Source organism: Arvicola amphibius, chromosome 6, assembly GCF_903992535.2.
Source record: "Arvicola amphibius chromosome 6, mArvAmp1.2, whole genome shotgun sequence".
Taxonomy (NCBI): domain Eukaryota; kingdom Metazoa; phylum Chordata; class Mammalia; order Rodentia; family Cricetidae; genus Arvicola; species Arvicola amphibius.
This window is the reverse complement of record NC_052052.2, coordinates 100,377,682-100,404,714: the sequence shown is the minus strand read 5'-3', so window position 1 is coordinate 100,404,714 and position 27,033 is coordinate 100,377,682. Positions and strand designations below refer to the sequence as shown.

General features: G+C 45.4%; 1 protein-coding gene across 3 annotated transcripts in view; it reads right to left on the bottom strand.

Moving 5' to 3' along the window:
• Fam107b (family with sequence similarity 107 member B) overlaps positions 1 to 27,033 on the bottom strand; it is a 218,115-nt gene that overhangs the window by 24,814 nt on the left and 166,268 nt on the right. Inside the window, exon 1 of one of the 3 annotated variants that reach the window (XM_038333380.1) lies at positions 6,097 to 6,213. The exons of the other annotated variants lie outside the window; for them this stretch is intronic. Within the exon in view, the coding sequence (XP_038189308.1) occupies positions 6,097 to 6,130 (34 nt within the window). The 5' untranslated portion in view covers positions 6,131 to 6,213. Of the gene's footprint in view, positions 1 to 6,096; positions 6,214 to 27,033 lie in introns of those variants that run through there. 3 annotated transcript variants of the gene reach the window in all.

The window sequence follows — 27,033 nt, the reverse complement described above, 5'->3', positions numbered from 1 at the left end:
AATAACTAATTGCCTCTCTGTCAATGGGAGACACCAAAAGCAGGGCAGGAAGACAGCACAGGCAGCAGTGAGGCAAGGACTAGCGAGTTCACCAAAGCACTTAATCATCCCGTGTTCCCCTCCTGAGCGAGGGCCGAGAGGTAGGCTGTAAAGACCCGGAGGTGAGAGAGACATGGTCCCCAATGTCCAGCAGCTTGGACAAACACGCAGAAGAAATCTGATGTGAGACAATACACATAGGCCCTAGAGGTGGGAAATACAGGGAGGCTTAGAGACAAGATTTTAAGATGATGGCTGCTGTCAGCTCCAGGAGAAGGAAGATTTCGCTTGTAGACTGTACCAAGGAGATGCTCTGGGGCGCCGGGAACACAGCTACAAGAAGATGAAGCCCACACTAAAATGCTGACCTTAAGTCAAGGTTGCTACAGAGTTCACAGGTGTCAGGGGTTTTCCTCAGTGTCCAGCCCTGCCTCCACTGGCCCTGTAGACACAGGAGGAAGGGAAGGGAGACAAGGAAAGCCCCACACTGGCTCTTCACCTGCAGGGAGGGCACTCGCAGAAATGTCCAGAATAGTGTTATGTGACCAGACTAGCTACAAAGGAAGCCAGGGGGAATGTGAACCACATACCAGCTGTAAAAAGGGGACAACAATTGCTGTCAGACAGAGGATTAGCCTAGCCTCACCCACATACAAAGTTGTGGGTTGTGTTCCTCCCAAATTCAAAATAGCTATCTAAAACATGCCCTTGAAATGAGAGTATCTGAAACTGAGTTCTTTGGAAGGTAAATAGATTTAAAGCAGTGGTTCTCAACCTGTGGGTCGCGACCCCTTTGGCAGGGGTCTTATGATTCATAACTAGCAAAATTACAGTTATGAAGTAGCAATGAAACTAGTTCTATGGTTGGTGGAGGTCACCACACATGAGGAACTATATTCAAAGGTCCCAGTGCCGCTGCTTTAAAGGAAGCAAGGAATTTTATGGAGGATGACTGTCCTTGTAAGGAATGAGGAGCTCCAGGGATGGCTCGGGAGGTGAACACCCGTGTACTCTTCTCGCATTAAACCCGGGTTCAGTGCCCACTACCCAGGCAGGTAACTTACAACCACCAATAACACCAACCCAAAGGGGAGCAGATTCCTCTGGCCTCTCGGACACTTGCTCTCTCATGCAGATACTCACACAGACACGCTAAAAACAAATTGTTCTTTTAAAAAGAAAGATCAGAGCCTCCCTAGTCCTGATGCTGGTTCTTGCTTAGAGGATCCACTCCACTCAAGCCATGGCTGTCTGTCCACAGGTTAACACGGGGAACTTTCTGAATCAGAATGAGGAAAATGGCAGCCGCCTTCCTGGCAAACAAGAAGCACAAGCTGGCCATATTTAAATGGTCAGACCTCAGGTGCCATGATGTCTGCAGGGCATAATGACCTTTACCCTTAGGGGATTCAGAAGGATGCTCACTGTTCTAGAAAACACTCCAGAGCTGGGGGTTCTTGCTCAGTTGTAGAATCTTGCCTAGAATACTTAAGAACCCAAGTTCCATCCCCAAAACTGAAAAACAAACAAAATTTCAAAATTCAGATGGGGAGATGGCTCAGTGGGTAAAAGTGCAAGCCTAACGACCCAAGTCCAGATCCCCAGAAACCACATAAAAGCCAGACACAACCACACAACTGCCTGCAATCCCTTCGTGCTTCTGTGACAAGATGGGACGGGAGGCAGAAAGAGGAAAATCTCTAGAAGTTCATAACCCAGCTCACCACGCATAAAAGTAAAAGCCAACACCCAAGGCTGACCTCCAACTTCTATACAGACGCCATGGCGTATCCACACCCACACAAACATATCTCCCCACAAATGGCTCTAACGGCTCATGCACAATTACCTCCTCCCGTCACAGCCTTGTGTTTCTCGATAGCTTCCTGTGGGTGGTTCCAGTAACAATGGCCCCACAGGCTCATATATTTGACTACTTAGTGACCAGGAGCTGCACTATTTGAAAGAATTGGAAGCATTAAGATGTGTGATTTTGTTGGCGTAGGTGTGGCCTCGTTGAAGGAAATATGTCACTGGGGGTGGGTTTTGGGGTTTCAAAAGCCCAAGCTAGGCCCCATGTTTCTCCCTTCTCCTCTCTCTCTCTCTGCCTACAGATCTCCAGCACCATGTCTGCCTGTGTGCTGGCATGCTCCTCACAGGAGGATAACCGGCTAACTTCTGAAACTGTAAGCAAGCCCACAACTAAACGCTTTCTTCTGTAAGAGTTGCCTTGGTCATGGTGTTTCTTCACAGCAGTGAAACAGTGATGGAGGCACTCCCCTCCTCCACCCAGACTGCGGCCCACACTGATCATGGGGTCTGAGGGCCCCATCCGCCCACTCACACCGGCAACTCATGGCACAACAATCCATCCATGACTAACAATCCTGCAGCCAAACGTGTCATCCTTAAACAAATCCTTTCCACAGCTACAATGACCAACAAAGAGTAAAACCAAATCTAGCATTCCCTCTGATGCTGTGCCTCATGCTCTCCCTTGTGAAATGGAAAATCCACTGACCTTCTGGCAGCCGCCCAAGTTGCACATGTTTCCACCTCTTTTGTTACCACAGAATTCATTACCCAATAACTCAGTATCCAGAAACTTCCCCTCAGCGCTGACTTCTCGCAGTTCTGGTCGCAAGAGGCAGAGCTTACTTGTAACGGAACCTGTTTTTAAATCCACACACGTAGGGACTACTGGTGACTTACAGTAAATAAAAAGGACACAGACAAATGACATGTCAGTGCAATCACAAAACAAGCATGTCCTTTACTACAGCCAGCTATCAAGGAACTCAGGAATTGCTTCCGGACAAACAATTAGAAAATAATTGTTTAACAAGGGGCATAAGCATCGTGACAGTGAGCTACTTCCCTTGTGTGCATGTGGTTGGGGGGGACTAATCTGAAAAGCCTAAAAACGTGATTCTACCTTCTTAAAGGGATCAAGTGCTGAAAGCAAAATGTAGAAAAATGCCAAAAAAAAAAGGAGAGAGAAAAAAAAAAGAAAAACATCACCTAGGGGAGCTATGTACGACACTGAATCAGATAAAATTCTCTGCTACATGAAAAAAAAAGAGAGAGTTATTTCAAAAGTTTTGTTAAGGCAAGTCAAAGAACAAACTCCAGAAAGAAATTCTCCACTCTGGTTTACAATCTTATAAATATCATACTGAATAAGATTCCAAATGCTTGAGAAAACAATATTAAGATTCAGCTTATAGTGAGAACATAATAAAGACAAGAGCGCATGGGACATGTTAAGAACAAGATGTAGCTCAGCAAGTGGGTGACAAGTGGTGGTGCAAGTGCCTAGCTGCATCCTCAGCACCACAAATGGAGGGGAGGGGAGAGGGAAAGGACACCTAGGCTCTGTGGAGCATTCCTATTATCCCAGGACTCTGGTGGCTGAGGCAGGAGGATTATAAACTGATGGTCAGCCTGGACTACAGCAGGACTCAAAAGAAAAAGAAGGAGGAAGGAGGGGGAGGGATTAATTAATTTTCCTAATTTCATCTATGAACGTTCAGTATTAAAGTAATAACCTTATTATTATTTACAAAGTATATTATTAGTTCTGGGGGAGGAGGGACCTATTGCCATTCCAAAAACTGTTGAGGTAGATAAGGATATATTGTCACAAATATTTTCTAAAAATCTATTTCACTTTGCAATTGAACCCTCAGAGGTTATCAGTTATCGGTTCCAAAAGTAGCTCCCACCTCCTGATTGCTTTACCACAGCCTCCCAAAGACCACAGCCTCCAGGACCTTCTTAGCAGCTAGAACATTAGTTTCTCTTCTTTAACTCTACAGAATTAAGAGTGTCCCTCAACACATACATACACACACATACACACACACACACACACACACACACACACGAACCTTCTGAGACACCTGCCTTTGGACACACAGCTTGATTCTGTCAGGAGGATTTAGAAGTATTATATTTAGTGTAAAGAAAAGAAAAATGACAACCTTAAAAGAGAAGAAAATATAGTTTAATTTGAAAATTACAGTTTCAGTGGTCATATCCTCCATGTATCCTGCTGCATGTGACAAAGGGCTCAGCTGAATGTGGCTCATGATGCCTTGAAAGATACCCAAATTCTTATATTCTTAAAAAAAAGAAAAGTCACTCTGAGCTCACTCAGCAACAGGAAAGAGCTAAGAAAGACATAGTAGACATAGTAATTAGCACTTCCCAAACATAATTGGACTCACCCTAAAGACCTTGGGAAAACATACAATAAGGACATACTATCACAAATATTAAATTCTTTTGAAAAATCTGAAAGTCACAGGTTAGTGGCTTTCAAAGGTTCTATGGTACAAACCACGTTATCCTGTGACACAGGCAGACACCACAATTAGATGAAGTCAAAGCCCCAGGCCCCTTTCTCACACTTCCAATACTAGATGTGTATTCCGAGTGTCCGCCACTTTACCTTCCTACAGCCCCCGGGACAACTAAGCTGAGCCCATGGCCTGCTAGAAGACCCACTTGAAGCTTGGAAGATCCTGTCCCACTTCATTTAGCTAACCATGGAGGACAGACCCAGGTTCCATGGCCTGCAGTCCCAGCACTCAGGAAGTGGAAGCAGAAGGATCCAGAGTTTAAGACGTGGCTTCAGCACACAGACACATCACACACACATACACATACACTCATGCACAAAAGTAAATAAATATTTTTTCAAAAGAAATTTGCATTATTAGTTGAGTCACCCTGTATTTGAAAAACTCCTAAAAGTAGTTTTGAACATTTGATTTATTGTCTGTTCTTTTATTTGTAAATAAACTTCAGACACTGCTTTTGAAAAACAATAAACAGAACCAAAACAAAACTTTCTCAGCCAATGGGTCTACTCTCATCATGGCAGGAGGAGATTTATATCATTATGAACAAAGTAACTTTTGAGATAATCTTTCTTCCTCCCTTATGTACACACAGATAAAGGATCTGTGGTTACTCCGGCAGAGAAGGGATGGTTTAAAAGTTACACAATGGAGCCAAGGACAGCTAGACCACAAACACTAGTGACCAGCATTTGCTGTTCCGAAGAGATGACACTCAGCAAACAGAGCTGCACTGGAAGTTTCCATGTGGCGACAACTGTACCAAGAGCTGCCAAATGACTCTGTGCTGCGTTTCTGCTGTTCTAAGACAGATCTCGTGGGGCCTAGACAGGCCCCTCCAACCCACTCTGTAGTCCAGGCTGCCCTGGGATTCCAGGTAATCTTGTCCTAGCTTCCCCAGTGTTAGGGTAACAGGTGAGGACCACTGTGCCCAGTACTAATATCTGTTTAATGCCAAAACAATAATAGTGTATTATAACTCATGTGTGTGTGTGTGCACACGCATGTGCGTGCGCACTGAGAATAAAACCCAAGGTATTGAGTACACTAGACAAAAGCTCTACCTGAGCAACACTTCCAGTCCATTTATATAACTTCAAGAAAGAAAGAAAGAAAGAAAGAAAGAAAGAAAGAAAGAAAGAAAGAAAGAAAGATAAGGAAAGAAAAAAAACCACTAAATTCCATTAAGACATGGTCAGCAAGGAGCAGAGAAGTTCCCCAGGATCAGGTATCAGAAACCAAACATCAGGCCACGTGTCCCTGGCACGTGGACAAGTGCACAGGAACAGATGGTAAGGGGGAAGAAAGCATATGTTGGTCTGCTCCCTTGCTGACAAACGGCACAAGAAAGAGCTTAGCAAGTGGGCAGGGTGTCGCTCAGGGGAGCTCTTGCCGGCCATGCACAAGGCCCGGGTCTACTCCTAACACCATACACCAAAGCCAGCTCTTCAAGAAGTTTCAAGAGCTGACAAAGTCAGCCCAGCCGTACCACGCACGGATCAGCTAACCTTACAGCTGAACAATGAGCAAACACTGCTCTGCAGAGCGCCTGCCACCGGGCTCTGGCAGCGCCGAGGCTGAGCTGGCCTGAGAGAAAGAGAGAACCCTCAAAGCCAAGTCCCTGCAGTGAATAAAGGCAGAGCCCGCACTCCCAAACCCTGAGGTGTCCCACTGCCCTCAGAGCGTTCCTTACCTTCACCTCTCAGCCTTGTTGCACGGACTGCCATCTCTGACCTGTCCCTCACCAACACACACACAGGCTTGTCGCCTCTACCCAGGGAAGCTGGCTCTGCCTGTTCGGAGTCAGCAGTTGGCCTCTTCTCTACCTTTTCCCCTTCCACCCTCCCACTGCCCCACCCTCAAGTATACCTCCCCCATGAATTCCTTCCACTGGCCTTGGGAAATAGGGCCTATTTCATCAGGTGCAAGTAATATAATCCTCACCATTGGTCTATTTACTAAAGGAAGGGAGGTGGGTTATCTAACATTTGTCAGGCTGAATTCAAAGCCAAGACAATGACAGCAGAAAGCCATAAAATCGGGGCCATCACCCAGGTAGAGGAGTGCCCTGGAACAACCACTGGCCTTAAGCACACTTACACAACAATGCCCTTGGCACAGTCAGTGAGAGGGCAGGGAGGAGATGAAGGAGAGTTTTGCTGCTGTGAAGGGACTGGGCCAGTTGTGGCTTGGGGAATCTGGCAGAAATTAATAGGGGCAAGGCCTCAACTATGCCAGGAATTCTGCCCAGAGCAGTAAACAATCTCAGTGTGGTGTTGGACCGCATGAACTTGAGTTTTGGAAAGAGGAAAAAACCAGGAGAGTAGCTAATAAGTTCTGACAGGGCTTTCCAAACAGGGTTACATTTTCTCTTTCCTGTCTACACCATTAGCCAATAGTCTCCAATCCTTTACCAAGAAAGTGGGTGAAGAGGGACACTCGACTAGCTATTAGACGGAAGCATGCTAAGTACACATGCTAGATTTGACTAAATGGATGAGAGGAACCTTCCTACTGAGAACTCTAAACATTCGGCTTTTAAAATGTCATCACTGGTGGCAGGACCCCGAAAAGTCAGTCTTAAACTGACCAGGCAATGGTCCCTGTGGGCTAGCTCTCACAGTGCTGGTCCTGCTGGGGCAGAAGGCCCCAGTGGTCTTAACCAGTGCTGTGCCTTACATGCTACAAGATCAGCCTTGCAAGCAAAAAGTGCCCACTGGCCAACTGTGGGCCACTCTATGAGGAGAGGAGCCGCTCTCTTAACTGGATTTGAGGCCTGTACCACAGGAGGAAATTCATGCCTGGTACGGTAAATATGGTCAAAACCCATAGCTAGGGAAGTCCCCGGCCCCAGGAGAGAATCTATTGACCTTGTTTTGCTGAACAGTCATGTTGTCAGATTGCCTTGCAGTTTTTGTGTTTATATCCACAGATGAATGTTGCTCTCAACCTTGGCTAGAGAAACATCTCATTACAGTGGGTAGTCATTTATGCAAAAACAAAAACAAGACTGACAGAAAGTACACAGACCTGTACAAATCAAATCAGCACACCATCAAGCTCCTTGCTTTATATTTTGCATACGTCATTAACTAATTTTTTAAAATCCCACCCCAAGAATTAAGAACTCTCAACTTTCTCAAAACAGGGAAGGCTGTAAGCCAGAGTAGTAATCTTTACTTGGAAAACATACCCACAGCCTAAATAAGGCAGTCTGAATTTCTAAATGTTCAGAAAACAAGACAATGTTAATACAAATCTACTTAATGATTTGAAATGCTTGATTTGATCTTAAAAGAAATTTATTATGAAACAAGATAAGACCAAATTAAGCAACAAAATCTTTCAAAAGTAAATTTACTAATGTATCTGTTACTTTAAGTACTGACAACACTGTGAACTTGGAATCATGCTCCCACAGATAGAGTTTATAAATCATAAAATAAGCAGAGTATCCAAGGCTAGCATTTTAATATAAAATTAAGTACCTTACTCTTTCTTTTTGTGAGACTAACATTTTACTTCCATCTGGCTCTATTTCACCTCATTCTTATTTTTTAATATAAATTCTATTTCCATTCCATTAGGAAGAAATGAATTTTGTTTCATCCTAAAATGTTCACTACAAAGATAAAAAGCTTCAACTCACTGAGTTGGAAAAGTCAGACACAGCAGTCCCTGTGCCTTTAGAAAGTGACCTATCCTTCCCTGCACACAAGCGCACGAGCACATGTGCACACACATGAAAATAAACTGTGCACACATGTATGCAAGCGCATATTTGCATTACTACCCCAGGCAATCCAGCTGGGCCACATATGACATCTCTCAGAGTCACAGACTTTCCTTCTCTCTAGATAAGGGAAACAAGAGAAGTCTGGTTCTTCCCATCTATGACACAAACATACCTATGTTCCACAGAAATCCACAGAAAAGCTAATGCCTGGCATGCAGCCCTATACCAGTACTGGGGCTCTCACAGTGTAGAAGGGACCAGGCACATACAGAAGGCATAGGATATTTCTATGTGACATAAAATACTTCATTCCTTTCTTAATGCTCTGTCATATAGTTCACACATATCCACACTTAGTTTAATAATGCTTAACCTAAGTGTGTAGACAAAGTGTCTTTCCTATTGTTTGAACCAACCACTTTGATAAGAGCTGGTTTGATAACAGAAATTTACAGCTGATAAGGTTGCCCGAGCAATGCACAAAAGACCCAGAAGTGCTGGTTAATGAGTTTGTAGATTGTTCCTAGCTTGGCCAGGACTCTGGGGTTGAAAATGGAAATATACTTACTTAGTCAGCACCCAGGCTGCCAGAATCAGCCCAGGTCTCACTATCCTCCTCTGCCACAGCCTGACCTACTGAGAGGCCTGCTCTGGATACCACAAAGTGGTGTGGCACCTCCACACCTGACTGAAATCTAAACTATACTCCCTGCTATTGCTGCTCTCCCAGGAGATGCGGGGAAGCCTCTGGGCCATGCCTGGCTTCACAGTACAGTCTTCAGTGGACCTGCAGGGTAAGAACAAGTTCACCTCTGCGCTGCTTCTAAAGAGACCCTAGTACTGACAGTTCTGTGCAAACAACAAAAGGAAGCATACACACACACACTTCTCTGTACTAAGAATTTACTTTCTTCCCATTGTTTGACAGAGTTCGCCCCAATGAGTCCTCCAAAGCCCAAGCAGGAACCACCACACCCTGTCCAACCTAGCCAGCATGCTCCTCACACTCCGAGGCTTCACCTTGTCCTTTGCCTTTTAGCCAACTTGAGAATTCTGCCAGCTGCTGCTTGCACACACACCGCCCCTGACCTGGAATGTGACCTCCCAGACCCTCCCCATTCCAAGTCTCTCCCTTCAGGGCTCATCCTCACCCTCCCCATTACAATCTACTACAGATACTTCCACTGTCAACCCCTGTCCTAACCTTCTTTCCCAACCTCCTAATCTGTGACTGTTGTAACTAACATCTGGACAGCTGTTACCTGGCACTGATGTGAGAACACAGGCCACCTCTAACTTAAATACTCATGTGCTGGTCCTAGCCTGTCTTTTACCTTATTTGAGGCATGGTCTCACTAACTAGACAAAGAATTTCTGTCTCCCCTCTCTTTGTGGGAGCCTGAGATTGCGGCCATGCATACTATAATGTGCACCTTTCACATGGCTTCTGGGGTCTCGCTCCGGTTCCCACTTGTATAGCTAGTGCTTTACTCAGTGAGCCATCTCCCCAGCCCTCAGCTGTCACTCGTTAAAGTAATGAAGTTGCTCAATAAATTTGCTACAGAAAAAAAGTGCAATCTATGAGCACGTTTATCTATCCTGTATGGGCTGGCAGTAGTACAAAGCAGCTTCCACGGGCCTGCGAAGCATCCACTCTAATCTGTTTGTTCCTACTAAACACCCACAGTGGCTGGATCCGCTCACTACTGCAAAGCCTTGTTTACAATAGGTTTGGAGTCAGTTGTTTGGAACGTGTAACAGTAATTACATTAGCAATGACTGCTCAGTCCACAAGTAGCCCAGAAATACTACTTTATTACCATGGAACTTTTGAATGCTTACAGCATTCCAGGCATTATTTGAAACACTTGTATTTCATCTCCTTTAAGCTCCCTGATAGTTCTATGCATGAAGTATTTGTGTTCTTACCGATGGAGGAGTAAGCTGATCTGAGCTCAGGAGATTAGCAACTTACCTAAAGTCAAGCAGCCTGGAATTCTGAAAGAGCAAAGTTCATGTTTTAGCCCCCACCACTGAGTCCCAGTAACTCCTATCCCAGTTCCCAAGCTTTTCCTCCTTGGCCTGCAGGTCCTTTCACACCCCTGAAAGCCCTGAGCTATGCACCTCTGTGCTGTGGAATTCACAGCAAAGCCCATAATTACTCACCTCCCCTAGCTAAACACAGACACAGTAACCCTTTCAAAACTGCAACACCTCTAGCTCTGAGAAGTGAGAAAGTTAAATGTCACCCTGACCTATAAAAGGGAAACAATGCCTTCCTACAGATGCCAGAACCTGGAACCAACAAAAGACTGCTTGCTTATAATGTATACTCTGCATTACTAAAAAGCCAGAAAATGAAGAAAGTTGGATGGGAATTTCCAGAAGTATCCTGTTCCTAATCTTCCTGTCTTCCTCTGGTTCGGGACTGCGAAAGTGGATCCTGACTGTGCTTCCCGTGAAGGCAGGGAATGTGGCAAAGGTGAAGGTCGGGCCTGGTGGGCAGCTGAGCAGGGGCACGTCTAAATCTACCCTGTGGGGCAGACCACCGAGGCTGGGCTACTGAACTTTCAAGCCTGCCTCACGCCCTGCTAATACATCCCACTAGGTATAATCAGAATGGGTCTGAAGAGTTCACATTCTGACCCATTCTCAAGAGCCAAACAGAAAGGGGAGCCCAAATCTGTTCATTAAAAGACAGTCAGAGAAAAAAGTCAACATCTCAGTAGTAAAGGTTCAACTGACGAGTAACAAACTGTGCACTTCTTACAGACCGCGCTGACTTTGCTTCTTTCCGGGCGAACCAGCTGGAGTAAGGACAGTAAAAGATAACACAACTACAACACGACCTGCGCCGCAGAGTCACCCTGCAAATGGAGCTGGCTCATGACAATGACAACAGCCACTGCTCATGGGGCCTGGGCGCAGGCCTCTAATCCCAGTTACTCAGGGGGCTGAGCCTGGAAAATAGCAAGATCACAGCTTGCCTGGGCTACCCAGTGAGCCGGGCATATAGCCTGAGTAATTGAATGAGATTTTGTCTCCAAAGTAAAAGCAAAAGGGAGTCGGGGGTAAATTTCAGTGCTAGAGTGTCTCCTAGAATGTGCAGTGTCTTAACATCTTAGGTTCCGTCCCTGGTTGAGTTTAGACAGATACAGCTATGGATTTAGCATTTTCCACAATCTCTAGATTACTGAATCGATAGTTATGTAGGGGCAGTACACAACACAGCTTCATTCAATCAGCAGGATTTTCTCAGTGCCCCTAAGTGTCCTACACCCTCTGTCTGGGGGACCAGACAGCTCAATTCCTAATGTTTGCCTCCTCAGCATTTTCGTTTTTCACACACACACACACACACACACACACACACACACACACACAAGCACGCACGCACGCATGCACACGCACACACGCACACTTCTCCATTCAGAACAAAGGCCCTTCACAGGTTTAGGGATTACAAGAGTCCACACTAAGAGTGCTTGTTCTTTTGTAAAAACTAAAGTGAAATCTCAGCAGCCATGACCATAACACTAATTAAGATCCAAACTGTTTAGGGCACTGGGGAAAGCACTGGTCAGGTAAAAGTTCTCCTTCAGGTAAGCCGTGAACAGGCTGCAGTCAGTCCTGGCAGGGCAGTTTACAGAGGACCCAGGAACACAAAGGGGCAAAGCTAATATGACGGATGAGGGCATATTCCGTTACGACAGGAAATACAGCTGAGTAAGTGGAGGAACAACTGATACAGGGTCCAGAATCTTACAGGACCCACCTGTGATGTGGTCAGTAAAGGACACCTGAAGGGGCGGGTCCTACAGAAGGCTAAGGCATGACGGGAACTGTTACAGGCATGTAGATAAAACAGCTATCTTCAGCCACTCCGATTTGGTCTAAGACATGTAGGAAAGTGACCAGGAACTAGACTGGGGGAGGGGCTTCCACACGATCCATATCACAGGAGGGCAAGAGTAAAGGCCCCTCCCGATTGTGGTTATAGTAAAACAGGAATAACCCCTCTTCCTGATCCTCAAGGTCTGAAAATCCTTTCCAGCCAAGTCTAATTCACAATGACAGCTATAAGCCCAAGAAGGACCCAAAAGGAAATAGTGGCTTCAACCTAGGAGAAACCACTGGGCAATCTTGAAGTGCATCTTCTATTCTCCAAAATATTCAACCTGTGCTAAAATTGGACAGATGGTAAATTAGCCTATTGCCGAGTATAATGACAATTAAGGATATCGTCAAGTAAAGCATTTATGGCTGTTTTAAATAGAGGTTCAAATGGTCTTTTCATAGCAAACATTATTAGAGTATACAATTATGTCGTGTAATTTTCCATGGCAAACTGAGCCATGCCCTCCATAATGGCGGCAGAGCCACCGGCATACTCTGGGAGGCTCACGTTAGCAAAGCCACAGCAGAACACGGTCATGGAGCTGTCCGCATGATGGTGCTCTCAGCTGCAGCACGAGGCGTTCTTGCTCTGAGGAGGCTGTGTGGAGTCTTCAAGCATCTTAGCAATCACTAATTACAGCACAAAGGATGTAAATCAAAGAAATGAAAACACGATAAGCTGCTCCATTTTCAGGAGAGCGGCTGCCATCAGATCTGGACTCTGGCCCACTCAGGACAAAAGCTCCGGAGCAGCCGTCCTTTAAATGCTGCCTCAGCCACAACAGCTGCCAAATGTCCTTTCCAAACCCAGGCGTAAGCAGAGTGTGTCCTCGCATTTCTGAAAGCACTCCAGTTTCCATCCATAAAACTGCGAAGTGACACACGCTAGCAGCAAACGGCCCAGACACTAAGCCCACAGAGCGGCTGTCAGCTCTTGTCAGGTCATTTCCTAGTCACGAAGGAATAGCATCACCGCCAGAGCGCAGACATCCTCTTCCAAGCTCTTAGGAGAGGAAAGCACTCCACCTGGGCTAGAACAGAGGTGAGGAAAATGCAAACCCCGCCCCTGAGTGCGAAAGCTCAATGCACACCAGTTCTTCCATCTGAAAGTCCCCCGACCTGATACCAAAATAAAAGGGGAAGCTGGAATCTCAGGACAGCCATAGAAAGGCCACATCGATCTGTTCAGTAAAAACTTGAGGGAAAACAGTGTATTTCAGCTCCAATTGGAAATAGAATGTTTTCCTTATAACAACCTACTGACAATGGAATAAAGGCTTACAGGACATGTGTATTCCTCAAAACACACCACACCCCCCCCCACACACACACACAACCAAAAACAGTGAACTTTGCTCTGACTTTAAAAAAAGAACTGATAATCATCTAAAATTGGAAAAGGGAGAAACATTTGTAAGACAGACATCAGAATGTTACTAAACACATACTAAACTAGGCTTAGTGGGGCTGGAAACAGGAAGTGAGAGGGCCTCTTCTTCCATTAAGACAGAAAATATGCAAATGGAGGGTGGGGTGCAGGACCAGGCAGAAATGTTAAAGGTCAGCAGGAAGAACTGACAATAAAAAATAAACATGGCTTTCACATGCCTGATGTGTGTGTGTGTGTGTGTGTGTGTGTGTGCGTGTGTGTGTGTGTTGGGGAAGTGGCGTGTCTGACTAGGGAGAATGAGATGGGGAAGGGGGGGAAGAGTGAAACTCCAGTATTATGACGTATAGAGAGGGTTGACAGGCACTGTGCAGAGTATGGGCCAACGAGGAAAAGGTTTCATTTCAGGCTGCACTGAGGCCCTCAGAGATGGGAAACGGATCTCACAGTTACGGAGCAACTTTCTCTGGCAGGGCTCAGCCATCTAGGGAGAGACACGGGTGGTGGGGAGGAGGATGTTAGAGATGCCAGGGTGTCAACGTGGAGTGGGAACACTCAGCAAAGCAGAGCCAACCTTCCTTCCAAACCCCCTCCCCCCCCCGAGAATAGAAGGAAAGGGCGGTAAGGAAAGCCACAGTCCTGGAATGACCCATCCTAAGTGAAACACACAACACAAGGTTCCATCCAGCCGGTGAGATCTGGGAACTTCAGATCAGAAGCAGTTGCTGCTACTAACAAGATTTAGAGCAGTGACTCTGGGTAGGGTGGCCCACTCGTCTCAATTTGAGTAAAGTCCCATGTCCTATGCAAGTCTTAAATCTACAGACTATGCCAGATCCACCCCAGTCCCAGGCACACTGGGGTTTCTGGTCCCCAGTTCATGCTGCCACTGTAATCATGGAGTAAGTGTCAACAGAGACATGAGAAGAAGACCAAAACCCAGCACCCAAGTGCTGAAAAAAATGTGGAACTGTGACCAGCAATACATATGGCTGAGATGAGCCTCAAGGGAGCCAGGAGTAGAGGAGGGATCACAAGGGCAAGGTCTCTATCACCAGCTTCCAGACCTAAAAGGCCCCAAGGTGCAAGGGACATGGCATTCCCCTCTAGGCTACAGGCTGGCCTAAAAGCAAAGAGCAAGAAGGTGGCAAAAGAGTTGGCTGAGCACAGGATGGCGCAGTAGACGAGTGGACACAGACTGAGACCAGAGAAAGCGTGAACACGGGACAGGACAAGCCAAGACAGAGTGGTACGGACTGGCCACCTGCAGGAACACTCTGCTGCTGGAAATCAACCATCCGACCACAAAGGGACAAGTGTAGAACTCAGAAGGCAGGAAATCTGCAACTTAGGGGCCTCATATGACACAAGACCAGAACAAATGATGCAAACCAAACTGTCCCCAAACCAGGACCAGCTACTACCATCCCAGACCCACAACAGGCACGCACCATCCCTAACACTGCAAGTAAAATTCAGTTGTGCATGAAAACCTCATCTCAACTCGAAAGTAAATATGCTCTGTGTCGGGTAACTGAAATCTATTTACAAAAGCAAACATTTGTCCCTGGTCAAGTAGCTCCCTCACCCTGTGACAATGTGCCTTATTGCTAAGAAGTCAGACCTACTCAGCAGCCCTGGATGGATGCCACCCTCAGCCCAGCATCACACCGCTTCACCACCCACACATGCTGAGTCTACACTTCCAGCCACTTACAAGCACTATCCCAACTGCAGGTGGCTGCCCGATTCTGCCTTGCAGTGTCACCCATACCTAGAGTACCAGACTCCAGGGCCTAGCGGAAATGCACCTCAGGCTGTGCTCATGACACCACAGCTCACTTGTAAACTGTGGACTTCCTTGGCTTTTAGACATAAAGCAAAGAAAACCAGCCTACAGTTCACAATCCCAGAGAACTAGACATGCATGGATCTAATCTACATGGGATGTAGAAAAAGACAAGATCTCCTGAGTAAATTGGGAGCAAGGAGACCATGGGAGAGGGTTGAAGGGGAGGGGAGAAAAAGGGAGGTGAGCAGAGAAAAATGTGGAGCTCAATAAAATCAATAAAAAATTTAAAAAAAAAACTGTGGACTTCCTGTGGAATCCAATCACGACAAGGGGCAGACTAGACTTGAGCAGTAGGACCAGTTCTAATTATTATGTGTGCACTGGGCACTCCTCTCTGAAACAGGATAGACGATTATTGACAAACTAGTAGAATATTAGAGGACATAAAGTCTACATCGAAGCAGAGAATGTAAAATTGTAACTGCAGAGTCCTACACAGAAGTTAACTTTAGTGAAAGGCAAGGACACTGTATCCCCTACCAAGCCAATACTAGAGCACAGCCACCAGGCATGCCCAAGATTGCTGCTGGCTGCTCCAGGGCACAGTGGGGTCAAGAGGTTCATGAGAGACCTTGAAAACAATGCTGCCTGGTTTGTGTCTGATTATCTCAGATTCCTCCTGAGTGTATCACTGTGGACATGTGGGATTTTGAAAAACAACTACGCCCATGAGTTTATCTGCTCTTCCTGCCTCTCTTTTAATACTTTAAGCCCTCTCCCACACAGGAAAAACTGCACAGCTGCCAATGTGAAAAGTGTCCCAGGACCTGCTAGGCACAGGTACCATGATTCAGTGCTGGCGTGCTCATTACAAGTAATAATGCACTGTGCATGCAGAAAGAGCACCATGTATATGAAATAAATAAGTCTTTCAAAATTATAAAAAAAATAATAAAGTAGAAAACAAAACAAAATTTAAAATCCAATTCACTGAGAACAGACTTTAGTAACATACACAACACACACACATACACACACACACACACACACACACACACACACACACAGTTGAGTATGCAACTCTTCTCCAAAAATCTTTTATCTAGTATGTAACAAATGGGTAACTGCGTAAAATTACTTCTTAATGTAAGTATTCCTGGTTGAATTTGCAAGAATGAACCATTTGTTTATATAAATCTCTCAGTATTTCAAAGATGAGCCACGGTTTTTGCTGCTCTTGCTTTTATCTGCCCATTTCTAAGGACAATCCATAGCCTGGTAGAAATGTGGCTGGGGACAATGGCATTTGGGACACTCTACACAAGCCCTTGCTGAGTTCTGCTCTGAGCTGTTACAGATCAAAGGTCATCACAGTCTTTCAGACTTCAGGACAGTAGCTGGGTGACCACAAAGACCTTGCTCTTTGCAGTAAATCAAACTAACAGGTTATTATTCAGTGATTCAAAACTGACCAACACAAGCGACAGAAGGAAAAATTTAATATAAAGGCCACAAATAAATCATGTAGAAAACCCATTGGAAAAGCAGTAGGTAACTGTATTCGTAAGTTTACAGGAAACAAAGGAAATAAGATTATGTGAAACTTTAATAATATTATTACATTATACCTCTCCACCCTTAGAACAAGTCACCTATGGTCCTTTAGGTTTTTCCTGAAGATGAGAAACTGCATTCTAATTGTGCATAACTGATCACAACTAGCCAGTAGCAGGAAGTTTGAGTCTAGATGCATTTTATCCCAGAGTAGAACAGTCTACACCACTGTGCCCAGCTGTGCTCGGCAGGAGAGGAAATACGATGTTCTGTACCCACAATGCAGTTTCATGCTGGCCTTTCATGGAAACAGACTTTGCTGGCCTTTGTCGTAAGTCGCTCCCACGAGTGAATTATCCACAAGAATCAAGAGGGAGTAGTAAAAGGGCACAGCCCCTTGCATAGAACAAAGTGGGCTCCAGAGCTTTTACAATGTCTGTACCAGGCATTTATTCCACCCTGTACTAGGCCTCGTCTACTAGGAAACTTTTCAGTGGCGAGGCATGAAAACTCAGCAAACAAAGTGTGCTGTGTGGCAGCCCAGACACCAAGCGAACAGCCATGAGGGGGGTCACAGGTGCACACTTTCACAGTCAATCCCTGATGGTGAGAAAGTATTTTACAGCACGACTCTAGCCATGCATGGTAGCATGCACCTGTAATCCCAGTGCATAGGAGGCAAGAGCAGGGCACCCAAACTAGGCACAATAGTTCAGCTGTGGCTACATAGCAAGATCCTTTCTCAACTTCCCTTCAAAAAATATAAACCCTGACACAGAGGACCCACATCTATGCTTCCTGACACAATAGTGATTATGTCACACATCACACATTTTCTGCTGTATTTAACGTTTTAAAATCCATTTGTAACACACCTTGTGAAAATGAGATTCAGCAACAGGTAAATGGTCAAATAAAATGTGCTATCTACATACAATGGACTATTATTCAACCAGAAAAAGAAAATATCTGACCGATGCTATGACCCGGATGAAGCTTGAGAATAGGCTCAGTGGAATAAGTAAGGCACAGAAAGACACATTGTACCACTCTGCTCATGGGAGGTCCTTCTTGTAGCCACATTCATAGAGCAGAGATATCCAAGGGTGGGGGAGAAGAGGTGGAGGAGAAAATTACTTAATGAATATAGAGATCTGGTATCAGATGATGCAAAAGCTTTGGTGAAGGACACTAAATGTGCCTGATGTCACCACACTATACACGTGAGGCTGTAACACATGAGACTGGCTGGGTAGGAGCACTGCAGAGCAAGCCTGAAGACATGAGCTAAACCCCAGAACCCAGAGAAATAGGAGGGAAAGTTGTTCTCTGACCTCCATACCTGAGCAATGAGAGGCTGGCAAGACAGCTCAGTGGTTAAGAGTACTTGCTGTTGTTGCAGGGACCTCGGTTCTGTTCCTAGAACCCATATAGGGCGGGGGGTGGAGGGAAGCTCACAACCATCTGTAACTCTGAGGGATATGGCATCTTCCTCTGGCTTCCACAGGCACCAGCACACACGTGACAAACACTCACACATACACACACACACATGAATAAAAGATAAAAGGTTTAAAATTAAATAACTTTTTAAAAAGTATTTTCTTTCCAAATGCATGCTGCTTGAATTCGTGTTTGCCCTTCGGCTCACACAGCGTCACAGCTTCCACCAGGATTTCTGCTCAGTCCCAGGTGCAGAGCCCTTTAAACTCTGATTATAATCTGTGCTTATCACAACACACAGCCACACTGGCCATGCAGGTTAAGAAGAAACAAAAAGCCAGAAGACTTTACTAGTAATCCATAGCTTCCCACTCACAAGATGTTCCAGAAGTAAGTGGAAGAAGAAAAACTTTTCTCCGAAACGTCTCTGGACAGCAGGTAAGGAGGTACATTTAATTAAAACCAGGTTGGTTGGTTGTTGTTGTTGTTGTTGTTGTTGTTTTTAAGGTCCGCTCATTTAAGAGTGAGTGAGTCCTTGTCAAAATTCTTCCCTTCTGGGGTAGTCCTAAAGCCAACACCTATGCTAACATTTAATAAAATGTCCATGCTAGTGAGGAACAGCTCTTTGCAAAATGATAAAAATCTTTATTTCTAAGATTGAAAGCCATTGTGGATTTGAAGTACCACCCAGCTTCCTTCGAGACACTGACCTCTAGCTCCCTGAGGGCAAACGTCTGGTCAGGTATCACGCACAGGATGCCTGCCCTCGTTTAGGAGTTCATGCATTCCACCAACTCAGTCTGATTTTATCCATCTGTCTTCACTTTGCCAAAGCTTTTTCAGTAATTTCCTCAATGTTAAAAATACAGTGAAGAAAACTCTAGAATAAACAAGCTCCTTCCCTAACGTGGATACATGTTTCCTTTGATGATTCTGAAATAATAATGGTTTATAAATATGACAAGTTTTTACTGGGGGTGGGGAGATTCATCCCTGAGTTGCTGAAGAGATAAGAGCTCACCAAACTGTTCGCTTTCCAGTCCTGTTAACAAAGGAAATCAGAGCAGCCCCTCAGCGCTTATTTCCCTGTCAGGAAGCATGCAGGAGGCAAGGAAACTACCAACTATATTTTCATAGACAAGAGCAACATCATTTGGAAATTTCTGTTATAAAAAGAAATTGTAAATATTGGGGTTAAAGAAATGGCTCATCAGTTGAGCGTGCTTGCTGCTCTTCCAGAGGACCAGAGTTCAGTTCCCAGCATCCACATGTGGGGGAAGGCTCATAACTACCTACAAATCCAGATCCCTGTTCTGGCTTCTGCAGACAAGTGCACTCATGTTCTCTCTTTCTCTGTCTCTCTGTCTCTGTCTCTGTCTCTGTCTCTCTCTCTCTCTCTCTCTCTCTCTCACACACACACACACACACTTCACTAGAGAAAATAACAACTATTGTAGACGAGATTAAAATGAAGGGGATTGTGTAGAAGGGAAAGCTGCTCATCTGGCTGGATAAATCAGTACTGAGGATCCAAACGCTACCCCGAGTGTGCTCACTGAACTCATCTGCAGCTCCGGTCACTTCAAGCAATGATCTCACAACCAGACTCCCCAAAACAGACAGAACATTTTCATTTAAACCAAGGCAAAAAAGAAAGAGGGAGGGAAGAAGGGAGAGAGAGAAAGAGAGAGAGAGAGAGAGAGAGAGAGAGAGAGAGAGAAGGAGGAGGAAGAAGAAGAAGAGCAACAGCAACAACAACAACAACAACTCTGATCACATGTTTTCTTTTAAGGCTGCTATACTTTGAGTCTGAAACGTCCCCCCACAGGCTTGTATGCTTGAACATTTGGTACCCAGATGTGGCACTGTCTGGAGAAGTTGTGGAACCTTTACAGTGTGAGGCTCAACTGTGGAAAGTAGGTCACTAAATATGGACTCACCCCACCAAGCCTTCCCCATCATAACAAACTGCAACCCCTCTGAAACTGTGAACCAGAACAAACCGTACATCTCTTAAGTAGTTTCTGTCAGGTACTCTACCTCAGCAACAAGAAAAGTAACTCATTCCAAGACAGTATTAGAATTACAAAGGAAAAAAATAGGTTGTTTTCCTATTAATTTCTATGGCACCCCCAACACAAGCATCTGGAAAATATCTACAATGTAGGGAGGAGCAAAAAACCCCGATTTTTGTAAATTGTTTCCTCAATTTTCATAGCTACCGACTTTTAAAAAAATAAATCATTAAAGTGTAGCTCTCTCCTAAGTGGTTTGGGCATTTAAGTGCCACTTGTAAGTGGCCGCAGCAACTGACGGGCTTCCAAGAACAGCAGAAGGCACTATGTCACCGCAGAAAAAACCTCAAGGCCTTTGGAAACAACAAACACTGAGAAATTCACATTACTATTCAGAAGCCAGGTTTCTGACTGCCCTGGAATATAGAATATTTATCTTTGAAAAGGAAAGTAACTAATAATCTCACAATTGGAATAAGTCATCTGAAACCCATGACAGCTGAATGGCACTCTGATTATTTACCAGTATAGACCTCCACACTCAGCCTATAACAGCCCTAAAACTGCTACCCAAAGCACAGCCAAAAAACCACCAAGTTTATCCATGCAAACACGGGCGTTAATGTATTTCAGTCCCACTCTTTGAGGTAAAAAACACAACAGAAACAGAATTTCAAATTCAAGTTGGGTTAGAACTTGGGGGACTAAGGCAGGAGGATCACACGTTTGAGACTAGCATGCACTATATCAAGACCTTGTCTCAGAACACGAAGGAGTAGGGGCATGTAACTCAGTAATGGAGTACTTGCTCAGTATGGGCAAGACCCTGGTGTGGTGGTCACACTGCAAAAGCAAGAAAGAAGTTTGGCTGCAAGGCTTGAGAGATGGTTCAGCTGAGCTCAAATCCCCAGCTTCCACGGAAAACTGAGGTTAGCAGGTCATTAGGAACAGGCCCTGATGGTTAGGTCCACCCGGAGTTTGTCCTTTTCTGCTTGTGTGTGTCTCTGATTCCACTGATCCAAGATGAGAATAGACACTAAAGAATCTTTTGAAACCTGGAGCCAGTTAGCCTGAAGAACACAGCAGAGAAAAAGAGAGCCTGTCTCGAGCACGGTGGAAGGTGAGGATACCCAAGGTTGTCCCCGGACCTCTACAGGGGCACTGTGGTACACACGTGTCCACATAAACACATGTGCACACCCAGACATACACATATCATATACACCAGCTACACACACACAAACTACTCAGTGTCCCATATTAGAACATAAAATTATTTTAAACATTTTGTCATTCCCTAAATTCTTTTCCAAGAAGACCAATGGCACTATAAATCTTGAGCTATGCATATAAGTTAAATCAGATACAAAAGTACATAAATAAAGAAGAATCATAAAGTCAAAGCATCCAGTGCATGGAACAACCAAAGTATCACTCATTCAGAGTGAAGTAATTTCTAGGTCTGAGTGCTAACTGCATTAACTGCTTCCTGGTGTCCAGGACCAAAAAATTATATATTTTTCCTTCTCCAGAAAAAAGAAAAAAAAGCATCCGATTTTCTCAGGGGAAAGGAGCAAACATCATAGCATGCTAGTCTAGAAGACACTTTCCACATGGCTTAGATAAGGAATGCAGGACAGATAATACCCCCATTCATACACACACACACACACACACACACACACACACACGTGCAACAAGCACAAGGCTGTTTCCTATTTTTAAAAAGCTGTTAAAGGCAGATTATGCCTGGTCCTCAATTCACTGCTTCCAGGACCCTAACTTCACACCAAGATGAATCTCAAAATAATGTATTCTGCAGAATCGTCCCAAATCATTTCCGCCTGCACTCTTTGAGATAGAGGAGCACGCAGTTACCCTCAGAGATGAAGATCTAGAAAACCCATGTCCTGCTGCTTTGACCAGTGTGAGAGAGGTCTCCCAGGCTGAGGGACACCTGGGGCTCACACCACGTACCTGTACCTGAACAGGGCCAGCTTGTAGGCTAGAAGACGGGGAGGACCTGCACAAACAAGAACACACATTATCTACGAAGCACCTGATAAGGTTTGAGGGCAGAAAATAAAGCAGGTAAAGAGGGACTGAGGCCTCTGCGGGACTCTCCAGAGAGGGACCTAGGGAACCGGAAAGGCCTAGACAAGTCCAAGAAGGGACATGGAAACCAGGTCAGGGAGGGGACCTGGGAGACACCAGACTCAGACTCACCCTTACACGTGAAGAACTAACCCTAAACCCATTCCTCGTGATGCAGCCTTATACGCAGACCTAGATGTCCCTGGGAACATCTACCTCTGACGTCACTGCAGGTGACCACCCCAGCGAGCGTTAAAATTAATATCCATTTGGTAAAATTCATACTGTGTAAGGTTCCATACTGTTTACAATTGTGGAAGTCGTATGCCCAGGCCGGCCATTTCAATTCTAGCTTACTGCTGCCAGATCCCTTGACTCTCTGGCTGTGGGACAATAGAATAAACCTGTTCTCACGATAAAGAACACTGTCATTATCCTGTGTATACTAAAGAGATACAGGCTTGGAAGGGTAAGGGGATGAGAGCACCCTACTTCAAAACACTTTTGACGTGCTGTCTCCAGAAATGCACGCCAAGTTCCCTAAAGACTCGCTCTGACAAGACTAGAAAGAAGACCACACCCCTGGGAGAGCCTAGCCCCGAGAACAGAGCTTTGCAGTGCATGTTCTCAGTAACAAGAACACCCATGTTGTCAGCTGCTTCACTGAGGGTTTATTCTACACAGGCACACTATGGTCAGCAATTACGTTACTGCAAACTCACTACAAGGAGCACCGTTCCTATCTCCAGTTTACTGCTAAGGACACCAACTCAGGCAGGCACTTCACTTGCCTAGCGAAATACAGACCTGGAGGTGAACCTAAGTGGTGGAATTCTAGGGCCCACCCCACCCTCCCACTGTTTAAAAGAACTGGAAAGAGAAAAGTGGTTCAAAGGCAGAAGTTTCCCAGGAAAAGAAGCAAAGATAGATAGACCCTTTCCCTTGGCCAATAAGAGAGGCGGGGTCTCACTGAACCTCCAGAGGCAGATGTATGCAACCCAGAAATGAATACATTGAATATGGAGCATCTACCTGTCGCTAATAACTGACAAGTGACATGAAATGCAGAACCACAGGACAGACCACAGAACTCTGCAAACAGGATATGGGTGCACCTTCCTGAGCGTACACCACCCACTCCCCAGCTGCCCTTCTTGATTTCAGTGTGTTTTGATCTCTGTGTTATCACAAGCTTGTTGCATGGCTCTCCAGCTGTCTTCTGTTTTTTGGTTTTTTTTTTTTAAGAAAATGCTCAAGGAACTTGTGGCCGGACACATCACTCCACCCAAATCATAAAGATAGAGTGGGTGGAGACCCAAGAGTCTGCTTGCAGATAGCAGCAGCCAGGGAGGAAAAGGAAAGGTTTGTGCTGGAAGCAAGCTACAGAGGGAAAGAAAAGAAATCCAACTCCATCTGCTTGCTAGAAGGGTCTCCTGCATTTCAGCCTTGCTGGGACACCCCCCTGCCATCACAAAGTCACTTCTCAGGAGCCAGGGCTAGAGATACCACTCGCTGTAGGATGGTGCTTTCTCCCTAAGAGGCCCATTGCTGTCACTGTCCTTAGGGGAAAGGGTTCCAAGTTCAGGACACGTGGAACAAAAAAAATGAAAAAAACAAAGAGTAAATGCTGCCTTATGAGGGAATTCCCAGCTTCCCCTACTGACCATAGCTTCTGAGGAGCACAAAGACTCGCCAGGCAGGACTTTCTGAAGCTCACTCAGCTCATGGAGATAAACAGTGATTCCCACGACTGACTACAGTCAGAGGTCAGTGTCAGGTGCCCACTGCAGGAAGCAGGAAAGCCCTACAGGTGACTCAAAGCCTGGAGCAACAGGGCTCCTGTCCTGTTTCCAGCCAGACCTGGAAAACTGTACTGCATAATCAAGTGACCACAAGCACAGCCCAAAGACGGGGAAGCAAGCACGCCCCCATGGGACTGCTTTCTCCTTCCGTGGCACTCCACTTTCATTCCATTTCACCACAAACAAAGGCGTCTCAGGCACGACAATGGTCTACATACAGTGGCCTCCAAATAAAACGGTTCAAATAAAAACCTCACTCTAGATTCCCAAAAAGAGACACGGAACACAAGCATGGAGCTCTCTCTGCATGAAGACCGGCAACTCTCAGACCCCAGATCCCTCCCACTGACCGTACTCCCTCATTCCCACTTTCCCACAGGCAATAAAAATAAGGCTTCCAAAACCAGTTCTCATCAGACTGGAAATTAAGAAGGCTCAGCCTCCCCTCCTTCTTCTCTCCCCTGTTTTCTCAACAGTCCTAGCTAGCAACACCTCAAGGGGCCTGCTGTGATCCTAGGAGCTCCCAGGAAAAAAGACCACGGTCTCCTAAGCGACTCCAGAACAGGTACAATGACAAATACTGTGGCATGTGATGTGCTGAAGTTTCCAGTATTAGCTGAGCAAACAGACAGTCATCTAAAACAAACCCAGAGAAGAAAGCTCCAAGAACTAAACACACAGTGACTTTCAGAATTCAAACAGTAAATATGCAAGAATAGCCAGGTCTCTCCAATGACAAGGGCAACATGGAAGGCCCTGTGGGACAGATCTTCCGTCAGGATTTTCAGCATGCATGCAATGAGCATCTCTCTGCAACCGTGTGCATATAAGCCAGGTGACCATGTTATCTGCCACAGCCACATCACTTCCGGAGTGGAGAAAGACTCTGTTAGTAGCCACACCTGAATTAACCAGTCAAGCCAGGAGAAATCTGAAGACCGACCTTCTCTGCAGAACACTTCCTTGCTTCTAAAAATCAACCTTGCCACTTTCCCATAGAGTCTAAGCCACTGATCAAATGTTGTGTCTCTCCTAAAATTCACCCTTTTTGAACCCTAATCCAAAATGCAATGGTATTTGGAAGTGGGACATACTCAGAGTAGAGCCCTTCTGATGAAATGCACACCCTGAGAGAAGGCATGGAGGAAAGCCATGTCAGGACACAGCAAGAAGGTCAGCTACAAATCTGAATGTAGGCCCTTCTAACGCTGAACCTGCCAGTACCTCCATCTTGGCCTTCTCAGTCTCCAAACTAAGAAGTGATTGTTGGTCACTCGCCACTCAATATCTAGTAGCCCAAACTGACAGCCATTCACACATTTCTGCCCATTTCTCCTCCATTCACCAATTAGATTCTGTGTTGGATGGTTTTATATCAATTTGACACAAGCTAAAACAACCTAAGAAGAGGGAACCTCAATGAAGATCTTCCACTGGATAGAGGTTATGGAAGGGACTGCAGGACATTTTCTTGATTAACAGTTGATGGGGGAAGACCCAGACCATTGGGGGGAGTCCTGTGCTCTGTGGGGGAGTGGGGTGGGCTAAGCAGGCCATGGGAAGCAAGCCAGTAAGCAGTACTCCTCCATGGCCTCTGCATCAGCTCCTGCCTCCAGATTCCTGCCCTATTTGAGTTTCTGTCCTGACTTCCTTTGATGATGAACAGTAACATGTAAGTATAAGCCAAATAAACTCTTTCCTCTTCAGCTTGCTTCTGGTCATGGTATTTCACTACAGCAATAGTAACCCTAACAAAGACAGGCAGATCCCAAAGTTCCAGGCTGAGCCCTCGGTGGACTCTTACCTCATCTTTATACTCTACCACGGCTTAAGCTAGCCCAGCACTTCAACAGCAGATGAAAGGCTTCTGATGGGACCAATAGAGCAGGCTAGCCCAAACCTGGGACAAATTCTCTGAGTCCAAAAGAGACTGAAAGTCTCATGCCACTGGACAGCCATAACAACAGACATGTATGAAGCCACATCAATATACCATCCTAGGGAGGCACACACAGGGGCATGTGTATATATCTCACATGTATATGGTGATCCCTACACATAGACACAGTGCCTACACTTTACCTGCTGGCTCACTCTAGGGTCAGAAGGTAAAGATGAGAACATCCCACACGTCACGCAGTTCTCGTCAGCATCAAGTCTTATTTTCTCCTGCACACCGTTAGAACAAATGAACGATGCCACACGCCCGCAAAAGCTAAGGCCACCGTAGTGTTGGAGATGCTGCATTCAGCCACCACGAGAAGAACTCGAGTTTTATTCCCATGTGTTTATCCACAAAGACACATTCTCCTACACTTATTTAAACACACTCATAAATATGCTCAACCACAGGAAGTTGCTCAGCCCTAGAATTCAAAATGAAGAGACAGCGAAGTGAGTTCTCGTGTGTGTAAACAAATGCCGAGGCTTTTGTCTACAATATGAGAAACGATTTTTAACACAGTGCTTTAGATTCTCTCTAGTATAAACAGGACTTGTCTCTCAGACTTTCGAAGCCTACCATTCTTTCTCTGCAATAAAACCATCACCATCTCAGTACGCAGGGACTTTTGTTTCCTGCTCCTGCTCGTCTCGTTGTAGTGGTGAACACATGGGCTAGGTATGACTAGGTATGATAAGCCAGCGACACTGTGTTACCCCAGAGGTCAAGGGAAGAGCATTCTTGTTTCGGGTATATACTAAAGAGCTTAGGTCCTGCGTAAAATAGCTTCAGCATATTTTATAAAATAAGAGGGCTGGGGGAGATCTCAGCAAGTAAGACTACCTAGTAGGTAAGAATGAGGGCCTGAGTTCAAATTCCCAACACATTAAAAAACCGGATGTGGCCATACATATACCTGTATCCAAGCATTGCGGGGCTGTGGTGGGGGGAGACACAGGTATGTTGCT